This window comes from Podarcis muralis, chromosome 4 (assembly GCF_964188315.1).
Source record: "Podarcis muralis chromosome 4, rPodMur119.hap1.1, whole genome shotgun sequence".
Taxonomy (NCBI): Eukaryota; Metazoa; Chordata; class Lepidosauria; order Squamata; family Lacertidae; genus Podarcis; species Podarcis muralis.
In genome coordinates this window covers 72,073,433-72,085,926 of record NC_135658.1, presented here as the reverse complement: position 1 = coordinate 72,085,926, position 12,494 = coordinate 72,073,433, and the positions used below count along the sequence as shown (strand labels likewise).

General features: G+C 41.7%; 1 protein-coding gene across 1 annotated transcript; it reads left to right on the top strand.

The window, feature by feature from the left end:
• The first annotated feature begins 2,149 nt into the window (after positions 1 to 2,149).
• LOC144327570 (granulocyte-macrophage colony-stimulating factor receptor subunit alpha-like) lies at positions 2,150 to 10,049 on the top strand. Its single transcript, XM_077927798.1, has 5 exons — positions 2,150 to 2,237; positions 3,999 to 4,131; positions 4,228 to 4,409; positions 4,894 to 5,021; positions 10,032 to 10,049. The coding sequence occupies exons 1-5, from the start codon at positions 2,150 to 2,152 to the stop codon at positions 10,047 to 10,049; spliced, it is 549 nt and encodes a 182-aa protein (XP_077783924.1).
• The last annotated feature ends 2,445 nt before the right edge of the window (positions 10,050 to 12,494 follow it).

Sequence of the window (12,494 nt, the reverse complement as noted above, 5' to 3'; positions counted from 1 at the left end):
TGCCCCTCACCACAGAGAAAAGTACACACACAAAGGGAAATACCACAATTATTTAGCTAAAACAAGTGGTGCTGTTTCTGCTGTGTTTCCATGAACTTTAACTTTTAGCAAGAAATTTCTCTTTCATAGTCCCACTCAAACTCTGTGAAACGTTTCCGCACCCAAGTGCTAACAATAGTTCAGTCACCAACCTCTTTGAGCCTGTGGGCACAATTGAAATTTTGAGAAAGTGCTGTGGGCATCAGTAATAAAATGAATGCAACTGAGAAAGTAGAAAAAAGACAAAGGACCACAAAATGGTGCAGACATGTTGCCACCTCATCTTCAGGTCCCAACCATGTGGAAAAGGTACCTCCAACAACCACCACTGTGCTCACTCATATGAAAGTCTTTGCACCTCACCTTTGTTCAGACTGAGCCCTAGCTGTTCAATCACTTCATCAGCAAAAATGTAGGCATGTTTAAGGTGGCCAGTTCAATGCAGAGGAGGCCCCCTTCCTTGGAGGTTCTTAAGCAGAGGTTGGATAGCTGTCTTGTAGGGTTTAGTTGAGATTCTTGCATTGCAGGGGGGTGGACTAGATGCACCTACCAACTTTATGGTTCTAGGTGAAGTATTAACTCAGTTGGGTTATTTATTGTGCGTGTTATTCTTCATGAACCTTAAAATCACCATCAGCAAAACATTTTGGCAAGGACCTCTCTAGGGTTCAGTGGGCCTGTTTAGGGTGAATTATTCTTCATGCACCATCAAAAACATAAGGAAGTCACCAGAAGCAAAAGAAAGTGCTCCATTATACTTCCTTGTTCAATGAAATTGGAAGCGAAAAAGGAAATTCATGAAAGACTGATGCAACACTCCTCATGAGAACAATATATATACCCTCACTTTCTCAGTAAAGCACACTTAGCAAGTGCACTACCAAAGCTTCTCTCAACTACACATCTCTCTGAGCCCATATGAGGAGGAGGTAAGAATAACACCCCACTCAACAGAAAAGGGGGTACATTCACAACCTTTACGACAAGCTTGATGGAGAAGGGGTGGGCAGCAGCAAGAGTAGTTCCCGTAACCCCGCCACCCAATCCCTATCTGCTAACCTTCCATATGCTAAGTGCCCAATCCCTCCATCAGCATGGCAGCAGTCACCAGTCCGGTCCCACCCCAGGTCTTTGCCACTCTCAATTCCTCATCATCAAAGTTCAAACCCCCCTTCAAACTTCCATTGTTTTGGCCCTCCAGAATATTCCCACAGACCCAAACAGGTGCTTCAATCTGTTCTGTCAGTCTCGACATCCCTGGCATCCTTCTGGCCTCAAACATCCACCCATCCACCAATCCTCTAAGCTACCAAAACTGTTCAGTTGCAAGTTCTACACTCCCTGTACCTTTAGATTGCAGCAGTTTCTTGTTGGGGAAATGATTTCAGGTTTGTTTGGTCCTTGCTTGTGGGGGGGAAGGTTACTGCCATGTTCTATGAGTATTTCTTTCCAAAGCTTCATTGCTCACATGAGCAGTCCCCATCAATGTATTTATTTATATTCAAATATTTATAAATGACATTTTCATATAAAATATAGCAAGCACAGCAGAATACTGGGGCGGGGGGGAGGGGGACACATGATAAGAAAACTGCCTGGTAAATAATCTATCATCTGTCTATCTTTCTGTCTGTCTATCTATCTATCTATCTATCTACCTATCTTATTAGCCAGCTCTAGCAAGAAAGAACATTTTTTAAAAAGCTGAACTTCAGTATTGCATGTCCCATTGAGGGAACATTGTAGAACATTAAAAAGAAACCTTCTTTGTAAAAGCTACTGAACAGAAAACGCAGTAGCCATCAGAGTTGTTTTGTCCACAGAAAGTCTACACAAAGTCTTTCATTTATACAACAGAACTTGTCCCCTTCACACCTTTCCTAACACACCTCACAAATCTGTTTTGGGGGCTTTGCTAACCCTCCAACCCAGATTTGGGGAGAGCACAGGAAAAGGGGGGCAGTTGTGTTACACAAATGAAAGTCCTTGCGGCATGATAACAGAATGGCTTTGCAGAAGGAAAAATGTACCAAAACAATGAAATAAAAGAAACCCCCCTCTTTCACTTTAGGACTCATTCCTCTCCACTTATAAAGAAAAGAAAAATAGCATGGTAGCCACTCTAGGATTTGCTGACACAGTTCGGCTCATTGTTCTGTTGTACTCTATTTTCTACAGAACTTTTGCACAGGAGGAGGGTAAGTATATATTTTCAAGTTGATTAGCAGGTTATAGTGCAGATATTAATATTGCAGAGATTGAAGTGGCTGGGTGCATAAGAACTGACTACTTTTGGAAATAAACATTGTCCAATCCCATAAAAAAAAAAACCAGAACAAAATACATCAAATGATACATCCAAAACATTTGTGCAATGTCTTGTGCTGTCCAGCACAGGTTCAGCATCTTAGAAATGAAAGATAATTCCAAAAATCCAAACTGTGTCTCTGTTCCACATTCCAGACCCCAGTGGCCTTAGCCTATGCATGCCTTGGTGAGCCATCTACATCCTTTTGTTCTTTGTGGCATCCAGAGAAAGGCTAAAAGCTACCATTCTTTCAAGATGGCAAATTTGCAACTCAGTAACTTCATCACATGCTCAAAGGTTACATTCAGAGTAACAGGATACATTAGAGAAACAGAAAACACTCAACGGGCAATCATTGACCCATTTAGGAGCTTAGAGTACCTTAGAAAACTGTGGGGGAAATCCATATTAGAGATACACATTTATCCATTCTCCATGTTAAACCATCATTAACACACAGGCATTTCCTCATTTCTGTGTAAATAAAACCAATTACTGTATACTTAATAGATGATGCCAACATACAGGTATATGAGTCATTCATTCCTATACCAGCATGTTTGAGTCTATCTGAGTCATTCTAGGCAATCATATCATACCTACAGAAGTACAGAACTGCTGCCAGGGTATGCATAACTCTGGTGACAAGGGGTGTAATATGGGGTTAGCATTCTGACCTCATATTGATTGAATTTAGAACACCCTAGGGTGAACATTGGCAATGGAACTTGTAGAGAAACACCACTTGACCTTAAAAAGGAGACACTTTCATAGAATCATAGAAATGTAGAGTTGGAAGGGACACCGAGGGTCATCTAGTACAACCCCCCTGCAATGCAGGAATCAGAGCTGAAGAATCCCAGACAGATGGTCATTCCATCTCTGGTTAAAAGTCTCCAGTGAAAAAGAGTCCACCACCTTCCAAGGTAGTCCATTCTATGGTCCAACAGCTCTTGCCATCAGAAAGTTCTTCTTCATGTTTAGTCGAACCTCATTCAAACTTATAGGATGAGCACATTAACTTAAGGTTACCAGATTTTTTTCAATGAATCTAGGGACACTTTTCAACCAATGGATTTTGTATGGGTACTGATTTGTAAATCTGGTAACTGTCCTCGGGAAACGGGGATGTCTGGTAACCTTACATTAACTCTTCTCAGAAGAACCCATGCAGGCAGCGGCGGAGCAAGCCAATCGGGTGCCTGGGGCGGCGTGCGTTCCCTGTGCCCAGGGGCGGGGCCAGCCGGGGCAGGACACTCCACAGGGCCTCCAAGGAATCTGCCTGCCTCCTCCCACTCAGCTGCCCTACAGCTGAGGGGGAGGCAGTGGGCAGACCGTTTGGGGCAGAGCGGAGCCTGCGGGTGCCTAAGCCACCGTGTCACTCCCAGGAGAGACGTGTGGCTTGGGAGCTCTGCAGGCCCTGCGGTGAATGCTGCCCAGCATTTTGTCACCCCCCTCAGTGGTGACACCTGGGTGGACCACACCTACCCGCACCTACCGCATCCCCCTTCCTTCACCCCTGCATGCAGTTCCTCAGACTCAGAACCAAACTCATATACACAGATGACACATATATGAGATGATGATAAAAGTACTCTGAGCACTTCAATGCATGTTACTAAACATGATCTTTCCTAATTTTTCTCCCCAGGACTGGAAGGGACATCAGCTGAAAATTTATCCTGTGTCATTTACACAGTTCATGTTACCTCGATGGATTGCACTTGGGATACTGGCAGGAATGCCCCTAATGACGTCCAGTATTTTCTCAACTTGATATATTTGTAATTCATTTTCATTTGTTAAACGGGGGTGGGGAAGGGAATGGTTAGAGTATGCTACTCCTGGTTGGATTTTTAACAAAATATTTTTGCATGCAGCGAAAACGATGGAGAAAGCATTGAATGTCCCCAATACAAAAATAATGAACTTGGAAGACATGTTGGGTGCCATTTTCCTAATATGAAAGTTCCTGAGAATCATATTACCCTCCAGGTGACTGGCTCAAGCAAAGAATCGCCAATTCAGACTTTGGATCACCAAGCCTGGCCTTTCGATTATGGTGAGAGGGGGTGGAGTATATTGGTTTACTTTTTTCTGCCAGCAGTACTAGAAATTTTGATATAGCTATAAATCTGGGATGGGAAAATGTGGCCTCAATATTAGATTCTGACTCCCATCGCCACTGATCACAGGTTAGGTTGGCTGGGGCTGCTGGGAGTCCAACCACATCTGGAGAGTCAGATGTCGTGCAACCCTGCAATAGGCCCTTAATTTAAAATGCTTGTAAAATTATCATTAAACAACCTCAAAAACGTATCTGACATACATCACAGCTTTGTCAGTGACAGATACACCCACCCACACCCTGTACCCTTGCATGACCTCACACCATAACATTCCTGGCTATAAACCTGGCCACACTCACCCATAGCGTATGTGAATCTGAAGTATTTAAGAGAGGGATGGAAGACTCACCACTCTAATGCCCTTGTAATCTCACACCTCTTCTAATGTCAAGTAAAAGATGGGTTATTTCATTCCAGAAAAACTTGCCCCACCGCAATTTATCACTGTGAATTGTCGTGAACTGCTATTGTATTGTAAAGTAGAATGGAAACGTCCTCCAACTGCTACTACAAATGCAGATTACTGTTTTAAGTACCAGATAAAGGTAAGAGGCCATTGTGGTTCTCTTTGTTGAATTGTTTTTGGTCATCTTTGCTTGTCCCATGTGCATATCTCAAGTAGAAATCCAAAGGGGGGACGGACCATTTCACATTTTGAAATATGTCCAGCTTTCAAATGTATATAGAATTCAGTTTTAGCACTATCCATATCTGCTAGAATCAATGACAGCTTGAAATAAACAGAATGAGATTCAGATTTGTTCAGCTTCCATGTTAGAAAGGCTATGACAAAATGTGGGTGAATAGAAGAAACTTGCAATGATTCACAGGATGAGGAAAATTCTACAGAGAACAGAAGAGGGGAAAGATGTTGCAGAGGACCCAGTACTGTTACTCTGGGATTGGTGAGGCACATGAGGAATCAACAAGATTCAACAAGGTGGATGGGCTGAGAAAAGGGTCTATCTGGCCCAGGACCTGCAGTGTAGAATTACCATCAGCAAAATGCCCCAAGCCAATCATGTTTGTCATGTCAAACAGTGGAGCAAAGAAAAGATTGGGAGGAAAGTTAAATCATCTACCCACAAGTAAGTCACAGACACATGTAATCAATTGCTGTTGACAACTTTTGCCTTCCTTGCTGATTAAAGTACCCAGCTGAATTTGTGAAATCAAGCATACTTTGAAAAAAGCACAAAGAAAATTTGACACCAGTACCAACTAAAAATGTTACCTTTTTCCCTTAAGGATGAACTGAGAAATGGAATTATAACAGTAAGTATTGTTACTTTATATAAACACTTACACATGGGGGAATGAATTTAGGAATGAGACAGCCATGTGTATGTTGCCGTGGGTTACATACTGGAAGAAAAATGGGGTATAAATGCGCGGTATAGTAAAATTTGGTCACAACGTTCTGAAATAGGGCCAGTCTAGAAGTCCTATCTAGGTGTCTCCCTGTTTGTTTTGTTTTTTTAATCTACTTTGCTTTCTGATGTATTCTAATCTGGGTTAAAGGGACGAGGGTGGTGCTGTGGGTTAAACCACAGAGCCTAGGACTTGCCAATCAGAAGGTCTGCGGTTCAAATCCCCACGACAGGGTGAGCTCCCGTTGCTTGGTCCCTGATCCTGCCAACCTAGCAGTTTGAAAGCATGTCAAAGTGCAAGTAGATAAATAGGTACCGCTCCGGCGGGAAGGTAAACGGCATTTCCATGTGCTGCTCTGGTTCACCAGAAGCGGCTTAGTCATGCTGGCCACATGACCTGGAAGCTGTACCCCGGCCCCCTCGGCCAATAAAGCGAGATGAGCACCACAACCCCAGAGTCAGTCAGGACTGGACCTAATGGTCAAGGGTCCCTTTGTTGTTGTTTAGTCGTTTAGTCGTGTCCGACTCTTCGTGACCCCATGGACCAGAGCACGCCAGGCACTTCTGTCTTCCACTGCCTCCCGCAGTTTGGTCAGACTCATGTTTGTAGCTTCGAGAACACTGTCCAACCATCTTGTCCTCTGTCGTCCCCTTCTCCTTGTGCCCTCCATCTTTCCCAACATCAGGGTCTTTTCCAGGGAGTCTTCTCGTGAGGTGGCCAAAGTATTGGAGTCTCAGCTTCACGATCTGTCCTTCCAGTGAGCACTCGGGGCTGATTTCCTTAAGAATGGATGTGTTTGATCTTCTTGCAGTCCATGGAACTCTCAAGAGTCTCCTCCAGCACCATAATTCAAAAGCATCAATTCTTCGTCGATCAGCCTTCTTTATGGTCCAGCTCTCACTTCCATACATCACTACTGGGAAAACCATAGCTTTAACTATACGGATCCCTTTACCTTTACCTAAAGGGTCCCTTTACCTTTACCTAATCTGGGTTAATGATAGATGGCTGGTGAAAGAGGCAGAGAAGGGAAAATCTCCCAGGGTGGGAGACTGGGAACATATAGAGGGAATCTTCCAGGTAAGAGCTGGGAGGGTACACCCCCTTCTGTGTGAGACAAAGGTTAAGATATGCTTATGAGAGAGGCCATTGTATACTCCACCCATTTCTATTTCTATTATTTCTATTATTTCTATTATTTCTATTATTTCTATTATTTCTATTATTTCTATTATTTCTATTATTTCTATTATTTCTATTATTTCTATTTTTTTCTTTTTCTTTTTCTATTTCTATTATTTCTATTTCTATTTCTATTTCATTTCCCTTTTTTTCTTTTTATTCAGATTAGTTTGCTTTTCAATGTATGGTATAATGAAACATTTTAATAAAAATTTCATGGCAAACCCCCTCCCCACAAGAGGGCTTGGGAGAATCACAGAAGTAAGGCTGTGGACCATAGTTTGAATTGGCCATGCATACTCAAGTAAATCTAGGAAGGACCACAGTTCTCCTCTCCCTTGCCCTTAAGACAAACATATTGTGACTTTTCTTGAGTTTCGACTTCTAATCTCTTAATAGTAGTTGTAAAACTGAAGAATTATTAATATCCTGCTACTGAGCATATTTACTTAAAAGGCAGCTATAGTGATTTTCCAAGGGGAAAGTATTTTCCTAGTGAGTGAATTAAGGCAGCAGCTTGTTGAATGCTTTTGCACAAAAGAAATATCCGTCTTTACATTACACAGTGGAATTGGGTGGGCACCACTAATACTATTTAAAAAATCAAATCGTTGAATGCAAATTGGCATGTAACTTCACTTACAAAGGCATAAATCAGATCAATATCTTCCTTTTAAGAAAAAAACTGGGAAAACCTACCACTTGTTTCCGAAGGATAAAGAATACATCTTGAAGCTTCGTGCAGCTGGACAGTATTGCACTGTTGGAGAAGAATGGAGTGACTGGAGTGAACTAATTAAATTTGGTAAGGTTACAGATGTCTTTCTCTCCATGTTCTTCTTCCTTTGCCCTGATCTCTATCATTCTGCCTAAGTGGCTAACTCAGGTTTGAGAAGTGCCTCTATCAGTTTGGGAAACAAGGCAATCGAAAATGGTTTTTTGCACATTAAACAACATCCTTGGTATTCAGAAATATATATGGGTTTTTAAAAAATAATAATAATAATTGTTTAATAAACAAAAACAGCTTATTCTTCCAGTTTCCAAGATTTATGGAGACCTGTGTCAGGTATCAGGGAATCCGATCCCCCCCCCCCCACAGTAGGCTGCCAGGAACAGATAGACAAGGAAAGTCCTTACCAATGTCTTTTATTCAATATTCACAGAGAGAGGCTTAGAAATGCAGCCTCTTGGAGTAATGGCATAAGTAAGTCTACTTACTTATTATTTATTTATTTCATGGAAAATGTACACTGCTTGCTTGTAAATAAAAACCTTAAAGCAGTTCACACACACAAATATTTATTAAATTTTGATACCACACTTCAGTCAAGGGTCACCGGGTGATATAAAAATATAAAATATAAAATATATAAACATACAAATATGTAACATAGTAACAAAGACAGTTTAAAAGGCCATAGCTTGTTTAATTAGCCAAAGGAATTTAGTTTGGTCACACAAAATCCGCTCCCAGTTAGTCAAAGCTTTCTTTATCTGAACGGTGTAATTTTGGACCAGAGGGTGAGTCATTTTGTTGATCCTACTGTTTGGAGTCAGAAAATTTCAAATGGAGAGTCCCCTTGAACTCCAATGGGATTATTCTAGGGTACAAAGTTTAGAGCTTTCACTTTCCAATAGGTGAAGGCTGCAACGCTTACTTTACTTATATGAGAGCATTCCCCCCCCCCCCCTGCTATTTGGTAACAGAACTTGATGTTTTGTAACAATTGTCACTGGATTTTCAGGATGCAGAAAGAAACCAGGAAAGAATACATACACCTGTGAAGAAGGTTAAAAACTCAAAAACAGTGCTAAAAGATGGATCACATATTTACCATAGTCATGCAAAGTCAAGAGTTTAAAACTTCTATGGAAACCTGAGACCTGAAGATATAGGGTGGCATACAAATTTATTAATAATAAATCACTGAGATTTCTTGCTGCAAGTGGTGTTCATTAACTTATGTCCGAGTTCCATCGTGAAATGTATCAGGTTTAACAGTATGCCATAGAGCTCGCAAGTAAATTTGTGATTCTTTCAGAAATATATTTCATATATTTTTGTACCATAATGGAAGATCTGTATCTTATAAAGTTTTCAGTTTCTGTACAATGGATAACCAAGCAGCTACCAATAAAGAGATCAAGAGTTATGCAAACAAAATGTATCTGATGTTTCCCTCAGTGATTTGGAAAAGGGACAGGTTGAACTATTTCTTATATGATACTCACTATTTTCCTTAGGGACGCGGGTGGCGCTGTGGGTAAAACCTCAGCGCCTAGGACTTGCCGATCGCATGGTCGGCGGTTCGAATCCCCGTGGCGGGGTGCGCTCCCATTGCTCGGTCCCAGCGCCTGCCAACCTAGCAGTTCGAAAGCACCCCTGGGTGCAAGTAGATAAATAGGGACCGCTTACTAGCGGGAAGGTAAACGGCGTTTCTGTGCGCTGCGGTGGCTCGCCAGAGCAGCTTCGTCACGCTGGCCACGTGACCCGGAAGTGTCTGCGGACAGCGCTGGCTCCCGGCCTCTAGAGTGAGATGAGCGCACAACCCTAGAGTCTGTCAAGACTGGCCCGTACGGGCAGGGGTACCTTTACATTTACCTTTATTTTCCTTTAACCCAGTCGACCCAAATCAAATAGTTGGTGTGGCTGTGGCTGTCCATAGTACCTATCAGGGGCCATATTTGACATAATGCAAGTTAATTCAACCAGGGTGTAACAGGTGTATTATTTATTTGGAAAATTGCACACCTTAAAATTTCCTTTAGCTATCCTTTGCCAGAACTTTCCTCAAAGTGGGCTCAAAAAGAGCAGGGTGACAATGTAACCGTGTTAGAGGTGAACAGACTGGCAAAATGCAAGACTGCCATTTCTCCATGTCAAGAAAGTGCACAAAGTAAATGGGTTATGTATTTTTGAAAGGTGAACCAAGGTGAGGTGACCTGCCTCAGGCAGCAGGATCCACAGGAAACCTTTCCTTTCAAAATTGTTTTTGCAGGTCTTTGTACTGTCATAAAGAATGTGTGTTCACTTCCTCTTTCCTGGAGGGGAGGGGCGTCAATTTGTTGTTTGCCTCAGGTGTCAAAATGTCTTGGGCCAGCCCTGTTGAAAGGCAGTGTCCATAAAGGGCCCTGGCCTAACATTTTTTCCTACCCAGTGTTTTCGTACCGTCATCAACCTAAGAGAGGTTTAATGAAGCTAAAAAGCTTCATAATATAGCATATTGTTTAGGAGTACCCCATCTCCTTCCATTGGGTTTTTCATACAGAATTTCCTATGCCATGTGTGGATCAAGCATTGTAGATCAAGCACTGAATCAAATGAAGTGGATTAGCTTCTGCACACCTACAAATTAAGCTTTCAAAACAGGTATTTTAAAAGGAAATTCACTTCAATTGCCAGACAGCTTTGTAACAGTCAGCTGTCATCTGCAGATATTTTCATCCATAAAACCACACCGTCAGAGCCAGCAAAATTATGCAACACTGGCTTGTTAAGAGGCTTTCCTCATCAGATAATGATAATCATGCTTGCAGAGAGATCTACAGTATTCTTTAGACTGTGGTGCAGTATAAATATTTTAATCACTTGGGAGTGATCTCTGAGTGTTGTGAGCTTTCAGGGATTGCACTTACCCAGGGTTCATATTTCTCTTTTTTATATATAATTTTATTTATACAATTAATTTTACAACATACAAAAATTCAAAAAAAGAAAAACTAAAAAATCCAACAATGTATCATATACTGTATATATATGACTTCCCTCCTCCTCTTTCTGTAGTTCATTTTTTATCATATTTTACTGCATTTCCAAATTAAACCAATTTAATTTTTATCCCCTATGTTCCATATACATTTTATTCTACTACTGCACGTTTTTATATTAAGCCTGCTAAACACTTAATGTGTTTACAATAATTCTGAATATACGCTATAAATGATTTCCATTCTTAAAAAACTTGATCATTTTGATTTCTTATTCTTCCGACGAAAACCAGCAGCGCAATGAAAGGGAAGCGCTGCCGCGGCTGCATTTGACCCCGCCCCCAAGCCTCTGCCTGATTGACTGGCTGCCAGGGGGCACGGCACAGCAGCCCGCTCACAACTCCTCCCCTCTGGAAGGAGGAGAGGCTTTGCCTTTATATCTAACAAATAACAAGGCACAGGTTTTGAAAAGGGCAAAATTGAAGCTGTGCTGCTCTGATGATCGGCTTCTGTGGCTCTCTGGCCTTTTCGATCACCCACACTCTCTCAACTACACAGGTCAAGATGCTGTTCCATCTCTCTACTTTTTTCTTTTAGAATGGCCATTGTAAATAGTCATCATGACACCGTCTGTACTTTTCTCACCTTATTGTTTCACAATTCTACCCAGCCAGGTTTACATGTACCTACACATCAGGATAATGCTTCATGCATCCGAAGACATGGACTTTTGTATGCCATCTTCCCCATTACAAATGGCCCAGGATTTTCCCCTCCCTTTACTTTCTCCATCTTCATACTCTTTCAGACACATACATTTTCTTTCTCTTCCCCCCTTGGCCTGTCTAGACATAAGGAGGTCAGGGTTTTCTTTTCCTGAATCAGAGAAGCCAAACCCACAGGCACAAGTTATCCAGAAAGCTTTACCTTCCTCTTCCCCTCCCACACCAGCAAAATAATGATTTTGTGGTAGTTTGGCACCACTCCTCTCCTTAAATAAGCAATTCATAACACTTAATGAAGCCTATCTGGAAATGTGGGGGTGGGGGTAGAGGAGGTGGTTCACATTAGCATGAGACTGGCCAAATATATCCTTCTGAGTAAGCAAGCACAAAAGATTGTTGATAAGTAAAAAATAAGTTTTGGCTGTCTACACCAATGAAATTTATCTGATGGCAATGTTCAAGGGATTCCACAAGGCAAAAATCTGAATCTGTTACTCCTTTAAGAGAAATTGCAGCAGTGCATTTGAATGTCCTGCAGATGTAAAATAAATGCCCCCATGTCTCTATTTTCCTTCATTTTCCAATGGCATTCAGTTCAGCTTTTTCCTTTTTCCAGATATAAATCATTAAGATTTCAGGAGGCTTTGGCCAAAATGGAGGCGGTACAGTTTACCTCCCCTCACACATAACTGCAACTTTTTAACTATATGGCACACATGACCATCACAAAATAATTAGATTTGTTTCATGAACAATCCTGCCAGTGTTTCTCTCTCTGTGTGTGTGTGTGTGTGCATATCTATCTATCTAATCACTCTGGGACTTTTGCCACCCTGAATACTGCACATCTGAAAGTACTTTGACTCATGAAACATCTTCCAAACTTCCTAAGGAGATGTTCCATTTAAACATTCTCAGAACCCGGTGTTAAAGCAGTGACCAGTGTGTGCTGCTATTCCCAAGCAGAACCAGCACTTGGGACAGGAGCCAAGGTCCCAGTGCTGTTTCACGGCACACTCCAGGGCCCCC